The sequence below is a fragment of the Physeter macrocephalus genome, chromosome 4 (assembly GCF_002837175.3).
Source record: "Physeter macrocephalus isolate SW-GA chromosome 4, ASM283717v5, whole genome shotgun sequence".
NCBI lineage: Eukaryota > Metazoa > Chordata > Mammalia > Artiodactyla > Physeteridae > Physeter > Physeter macrocephalus.
In genome coordinates, this window is record NC_041217.1 from 136,629,629 (window position 1) to 136,637,282 (window position 7,654).

Genomic DNA, 7,654 nt, shown 5'->3' on the forward strand with positions numbered 1-7,654 from the left:
GATCCCACGTGCCGCGGAGCGGCTGGGCCCGTGAGCCATGGCCGCTGAGCCTGCGCGTCCGGAGCCTGTGCTCCGCAACGGGAGCGGCCACAACGGTGAGAGGCCCACGTACCGCAAAAAAAAAAAAAAAGGAGCTGTGGAGGGAACCCTGTGGAATTGCTGCCAAGTTCCAAGGCAAGCCATCATAGAGAACCCTGGGATAGAGGTTGGAAATGGGAATAATCGCCATTTCTATCACCAGTCATCATGTGATGAAAAAAACACAGATTTGGGTTAGTTAGTAGGAAAAACCCCACAGATTTGGGGTTAGAATCCTGGCAATGCGCTTTTATGAGTTCTTTGACTTTGTTCAAGTTACTTAACGCTCACCTGAAATGGGGCTAGTAATTGCTCCTGTGTGAGGATGAAGTGGGATCATATGTGTAAGTAGCCAGCACAGCTCCCGGCACAAAGTATACGTGGACGGTTTAGTCCGGTTCTGCCACTGACCTATCTACTCTATTTCCTGGGGCAGATCTCGGTACTGGTAGAAAAATGCCTCGGGGGTTAAAGGCAGGTTAAAGGTAGCCTTTCAAGGTGCTCTGGCAGGGAGAGCCGGCTGTTGGAGGAGCTCATCGCGGGTGTACAACAATCCCCCATGTAGCCCCGCCCTCCCATGTGTGGCCAGCAGGCTGGGCCATTCTGCAGACAGCCTCTGGATCAATTCACTGACCACAAAACGGTCAGACAATGGGACCACCAAGGGGCCTTGCTTTGCCCGCTGGAGTGAAGGTCACCATCGGATGCATTAAGAAATGGAAGCAATTTTCTTCCCACTGGAGGCTTCTATTAGGCATGATTGCCTGCATTTAGACAGACCCTAAATGCTCCAGGGCCAGATTAGGGCAGGATCACAAGCAAAATCTGGAGAGGAACCTGGCCCTGGAGCCGAAACTCGAGCCAAGAGGCTCTGAACATGTTTAACTACCTCTTTGGACTTTGCCTCTGTTTTTCCAAGCCCACATCTATCTGTGGCTTCCAGCTCTCAAACACTGCTGTGCCCACTGAGAGCATCACTCACCCTGCTCGCCACACCCTTACCTCCATGCCAGCTGCTATTGCCCTAATGAGGCCTCCCATCCCCCTTTCATTCTTCCACCCACTTTTTTGTTTTTGCGGTACGCAGGCCTCTCACTGTTGTGGCCTCTCCCGTTGCGGAGCACAGGCTCCGGACGCGCAGGCTCAGCGGCCATGGCTCACGGGCCCAGCCGCTCTGCGACAAGTGGTATCTTCCCGGACCGGGGCACGAACCCGTGTCCCCTGCATCGGCAGACAGACTCTCAACCACTGAGCCACCGGGGAAGCCCACTTCCACCCACTTTTATTAGCGGCTCTCACTAAGCTTTGGGCCGGACCCCAGAGACACAGCTGAGCAGTATACAGGTCTGATCTCCAGGAGCTTACAATCTAATTAGAGAAGAAGGAAAAAGGACTTCAACCCGAGACGCTGACCACAAAGGAGCGAAGAGGTAGAATTTGCATCAGATGAGGTAGTAGAGACAGTATTCTGAGCGTTTCATGGTGGGAAGGTGTTCTTTGGAGCTCGGGAATGGCTCCCTAATGGTGGCTCTTGCATGCCACGAAGGATTTTCACAGGTTTGGTTGGGGGCGGGGTTGGGGAGTGATGTTGGAACAATGCTCCCATGATACTTTCAAAGAGTTGCTTGCAAACCACCACCCCTCCCCAACCAAAAACAGATGAACTCGCCGCTCCTCTCTACCCATTACAAGTTACCACTGTTCCCTGTAACCACTGTGTATCTGTTAGTACTTTTGTCTCTGTCTCTAGATTCTGAGTTTCTTGGGAGTGGGGATTTTATCTTACTCATTACTTATGCTTCATGCCTGACACTTAGAAGGTATTCAGCAAGTGTTTGTTGACCTGAACGGGAATGAGCTTATTTGTGGATATTGGGTGGGGTGGGAATGAGAAAGGGCAGGGCATGCATCCAGTTGTATATGAATCCACTGTGGTCTGCATGCAGCAAACCTGTGCATTCCCGTAGAGCCTTGGTTCATGTTTCTCTGTGATGAATGTTTTCTGTTGAAATAAGCGCCTTTGCTCCCTTCCCAGGCAGAGCCTCTGTACGAACTGGTGACAGCCACGGACTTTGCCTATTCCAGCACAGTGAGGCAGAACATGAAGCGGGCCCTGGAGGAGTTTCAGAAGGAAGTCAGCTCCTGCCAGTGTGCTCCCTGCCAGGGGAACGGAGTCCCTGTCCTGAAAGGTACCATTTCCAGTGTCGCTTGTGGCAGATGTCATCTGGAGGGGCTGGCTCTGGGGCCAGAACACGTGATCAAATCCACACACCCTCCAGAGGCGTGTTTCTAGGTCAGGGTTTCGTGTGTATATCCAGGGAAATTTCCAGGTCATTCCCCAGTCCTCTGCCTCAGGCCCCAGGGACTGTCATAAAGCTCCCTTCTTTTTCTCAGAGGAAAAAATATGAGCGCCCCCCCACCACAGCCCCCGGCCATTTGGAGCCTCTTAAAGATGAGCTTCTCCACCTTGACTGGGCATTAGAACCACTGGAGATCTTTAGAACTACTGATGTTCAGTCCCCAAATGTGATCATTACGTGAGACTCTCTAGAGAAGAGACCCTCATCAGGATGGCTAAACCCTCTCCTCTCCGGGTAGTTCTAATCTGTGGCCGGGCTGCGACTCACCATGGAGCACCACCTCCCTGGAGCACAATGAAAATGAAGTAGGGTTGGACCAAGGAGACGGCTGCACTCAGGTACTACTTATGGCAAGGCGCCTGATGTCCTCTCAGGCTGTACCTGAGAATCACCCAGGGAGCTTTGCACAAACACGAAGCCCTGGGCCTCAGCCCAAAATAGTTAAAGGGAATCCCTGGGATTGGCCTCTGAAAAAAAAAAGCCTAGCAGATAATTCGTTGTAGAGTGAGGGCTGGGAAGCTGTTCTACAGCTGAATTCACTGACAGAGAGGATCCATGATTTTGCCAAGCTTTTAGACTAGCAGGAGAGCTAGCCTTGACCCAAGGGTTGCACTGAAATGCACCAGTGTTGGAAGCAGTGTTAGTCTGACTATCTCCCAGGAAGTCAGAATGCAGGCATCTAGAACAGGCTGCTCTGGCTGTCCGGATACCTAGGTTCTAGCCACAGGGGACACATGGGTGACAGCAGCATTAAACTGAAGGCGGGAGCAGGCTGACACTGTGTGGTCTGTAACAAGGAGTGGGAATGGACTCTGGGACTCTGTCCTGGTCAAAGAAGAGGCCCTCCCTGGGCTGAGCAGGGGAAACACCTTGTGCATATCCTGACCAATACATGGTGAGACGATTGGGGGATGGGGGGGTGGCATGGATGGCCCACTAGAACTTGACTGCTAACTTGAGGGTCACATCCGGGGTCACTGCATGGGGCAGGGCAAACGTGAGAGAGGCTGGGGCCTGGGATCTTCTGCTCCTGTTGTGATGGGCTAAGAAAGAGTCTGGTCCAGCATGATGCCAAAATAGGGCATCAAGAGCAGCTAGGTACAGTATATCCCAGCCCAGGGAGCCAGCAGGACTCGAGGCTGGACTCACATGGTTGGAGCAAACTCAACAGAGGGGACACGAGAGAAGATCTGTTCTCAGGGAGAAAGATTCCACCTGCCCAGCCGAGATGGAGGGATGTGTGTCTAGCTTCTCAGATGGGATGGAAATGAGCACAGCAGATGTAAGTGACAGCCTAAGAATGGGAAATTCTGCCTGAGGACCAGGACCTGTAAGTGAGGGTCAGTTCAGCAGGAAGTAGGATCCATTCACCGGCACCAGGTTTTGATCTAGGGATGCTGAAATCCCCCTTGCCTTGTGTGTAACTTGGACCTAGAGACTGGAACCCACTGGAGGCTTTACTTTGGAGGTGAAGGAGAAAAGGAAGCCAGAGGCTGGAATGCCGACAGGGCCCAGCCTATAAAGGACAGTCCTGTAAAGAGAGTTCATGTGATTCAGGTGAGAGAAGCTCCAGGGTGACATGTGACAGATTAACATAAGGAATAACCTCCAAAATGTCAGAACTGGCCTAAGGTAGCATCAGACATCTAAGGGTAGTGAGTTCCCCATCACTAGAGATGTTCAAGCAGAGACTAGACAATTACTTGTGGTGAAATTGAGCATCAATGACCGTTGGCCCCAGGGACTTCAATAATGTAGCTTCTGACCCCCCAAACCAATGTCTAGGTCAAAGGTCAGCTAATAGGTAATTCTCCTCAACAACTCGACATCATTCCCTGTGGTGGAATAAACACCCTTTCATGAGCAAAGGACCCTCAAGAAAGGAGTGGGTATTCTTGGCACTGAACCTTCTTATTTCAAACCATTCAATTAAACGTTTGCCCTATTTTAACCTAATGGAAAAGCCGTGATGTGGAGGGAGGGGTGAAGTCTAGGAGCTCTTACTTCATGTGGTATGATTCATACTGTCTCTGCATCTTCTCAGGAACACGCTGTGACTGCATCTGTCCTGTTGGATTCCAAGGCCCTGCCTGTGAGATCACCAATCGGAAAAGTAAGGAGTCTGTGAGAGTTGGTTGGGAAAGGGAAGTCCAGAGAATAATTCAAAAGAGCAAAGTCAGGGAGTGGGCTAGGGAGCTGGACACTATGAAACTTGAGATCCATCTTGACTCCTGATTTTATATTTTATTATTTTCACAACCGAGAGTGCTCCATGTTACAGGACTGCTAATGCATGGCCTCTTCGAGTCATCTCTTTGAATCATTCTGGAATGTTTATCTTTTTTTTATTTAGTGAACTCCTATTCAGCCCTCAAAATCCAACACAGATGCCCCTTCTTCTGTAAAAATTATTCTAGTCCAAGAAGAATTAATTTCTCCTGTGGGATCCCATAGGACTTCGAACATGTATCTATTACAGCTCTTAGCACATTCTGTTTTGGGTTGTGTGTGTCTACCTCCCCTGTGTCTGTGAGTAGGGATCATGTCCCATTTACCTATGGGTCCTCAGGTTCCCACTCAGTTGCTGCAGTTGAATTAATAACTGAACGACTGGACTACGATGAAGATCTCTTCCAGTTCTCAGATTCTTTAGCTGGTTTATTTTCTAAGAATTCTTAGCACTGCCTCCCCCCGCACCTGGCTCCTCCCCTTTCTTTTCCTTTCTGTGACTTTTTTGGTGATACTGTTAAAAAAGGAAATGGCACATCCAATAAAAACACCAAACATTTATTAAGCAGTCCACTATGCACCAGGCACCTTGCTGAGGGCTTGGACTCAGTGTGGGTTCAAATTCCATCTCCATCATTTAATAGCAAATTACTTGACCTCTTCGTGCCTCAATTTCCTCATCTGTAAAATGGAGATGATGATATTAACTACCTCATAGAGTTGTATTAAGTCTCTCATGAGGCATATAAAGCACTTGGAAGGATGCCTAACCCATCGTAAGAGCAAAATAAATATCAGTTAGTTGGTTTTAGAGCAAAATAAATAGGGTTATTTTATATTTCACATATATTAAATCCTTTCATCCTCACAACAACCTCATGAAGCAGATACCGTCAATACCGCCATTTTATGGAGGAAACTGATGTTCAGTGGGTGGCTAGCTAACTTGCCCAATGGTCACACAGGTAGTAGGTGTAGGGACCCAGGTTCAGGTCCAGTGAGTCTGACTCTGTAGCCTTTGCTCTTGGTGTCTGCTCTGCACCCCTCCTCAGCAAAGTGCTCAAGGGTGTCTCCACTCCCTCTCCTACCACATCTAAACCAGGCCCCCCACAGTGACCTGCCCAGTAAGAGTATAGTGGCACAGCCACAGGATTTCCACTGGTTGGAGGAGACCTTGGAAACCTCCCACTCCAGCTATCTCATGTTATCAATGGGGAGGCCCAGAGATATTAAGTAATGTACCCAGAACTACACTGCAAGTTAGAGTCTCAGCCAGACACGTGATCTATCATGGTGGATGTAATTGATTATTTGCCAGTCTCATCAACAACCAGAAATCCTCAAGGGAAAGGCAAATGTCAGGGAGGGTAGAGCACAGTGTTATTACTTCATTTAAAACACACCATGGCCACATAGATAACAGAGCTCCTGCTTGATACACTGAGAAGAAGTAAACTATCCAGTATCTTATAGCTGGGAAGTATCTAAGCTGGAAACTATTCATTTATTCCACTAATATGGACTCAGGGACTCCTATGTGCCAGTTTAGGTGCTGGGGTTCAGTGGTGAGCAAATCAGATGATAGTTCCTGTCATCATGGAGATTGCTCTTTAGAAAGACAGACCAACATCATTTGACTTGTCCCAGAAATACATTTAAAGTTTCAACTGTAACTGCTAAAAAATACTCTGAGAGCTTAAAATATGAAGTAGTAATGGGGAGTTAGGGATCAGGGAAGGTTTCCTGGCAGAAATAACACTTAAGCTGAGATCTGAAGGGTGAATAGGATTGACCAGATGAATAGAGGAGGGAAGAGTATTTGGGGCAAGGAGAACAGTGTGTGCAAAGGCCCTGTGGTAGAAGGGAGCATGGTGATCCAATGGCCTGAAAGAAGGACGGTGGACTGGAGTGGGGAGATCAGAGATTCAGACTCTCAAAACCCTAGGGTTTATACACCTTACCCCTTCTATAGGGCACCAGAGTGTCATAAGGGCTAATTAATGTTCATTGACCTTCTTTCTTATAGATGTCCCCATTGATGGGAAGTGGAATTGCTGGTCAAACTGGTCTCCGTGTTCTGGAGGACATAAAACAAGACAAAGGCAGTGCAACAATCCACCTCCTCAAAATAGGGGCAGCCCCTGCTTGGGCCCTGCTTCTGAAACACTTAACTGTTAAGGAGGGGAAAGCATCTAGCAGGTGATGCTACTGTGGTCTGCACACAGCAAGGAATCAGGCCAGCTCACCCCCCATGCCTGCTCCCATCTGGAGCTGGCCCAAGGTGGAGGGCTGTGCCATTCAGAATGTTTAAAATAAAGATATTATTTGTAAAATGCACACTGATTTGAACAAATAGTAAGTTAAACAATAATTATAGTCTCCTGAAGGGTTTAGGCATCCTGGTAATCCTCACTTTGCTCATCTCTACAATTTTATTTCACTCACATATACTACCAGCCAGGAACTGTGTTGGGAGCTGTCCATGTGAAAATCCCACAATCCACCACTGACCTGCGCATAGTAGGTGCCCAATAATGAATCCATGAATAGATATTAAACTGTTCCTGTCTTGAGGAGCACACTGTCTCATTCAATGTCAATTGGCAATTGGCAGTTCATATTTATTGAATGATTAGTGTGTGCCAGCCACGCTCAGTGCATTCATTCATTCATTCCATCCTCCTGACAACCTTATAAGGTGGATGCTTTATTAGCCTATTAAACAGCAGGAGAATCGGCTTAGAAGAGTTAAGAGACTTGTCCAAAGTTATGCAGCTAAGGAGTGGGGGGGCTGGGCTGCAAACCTGGGCACTCAAGCTCTAGGGTTTTAAACCCTTTTCGTTTAAAATTCTTATTTATTTATTTGTTTGTTTATTTTTGGCTGCGTTGGGTCTTCGTTGCTATGGATGGGCTTTCTCTAGTTGCTGCAAACGGGGGCTACTCTGTTGCGGTGCGCGGGCTTCTCATTGCGGTGGCTTCTCGTTGCA

At 48.3% G+C, this 7,654-nt stretch overlaps 1 protein-coding gene across 1 annotated transcript in view; it reads left to right on the top strand.

The window, feature by feature from the left end:
- Positions 1-7,241, top strand: part of C8B (complement C8 beta chain) — a 40,902-nt gene extending 33,661 nt beyond the window's left edge. The window contains exons 10-12 of the mRNA XM_007104581.2: positions 2,114-2,267; positions 4,483-4,551; positions 6,694-7,241. Of these exons, the coding sequence (XP_007104643.1) occupies positions 2,114-2,267; positions 4,483-4,551; positions 6,694-6,845 (375 nt within the window). The 3' untranslated portion in view covers positions 6,846-7,241. The remainder of the gene's footprint in view (positions 1-2,113; positions 2,268-4,482; positions 4,552-6,693) is intronic.
- Positions 7,242-7,654: the final 413 nt, after the last annotated feature.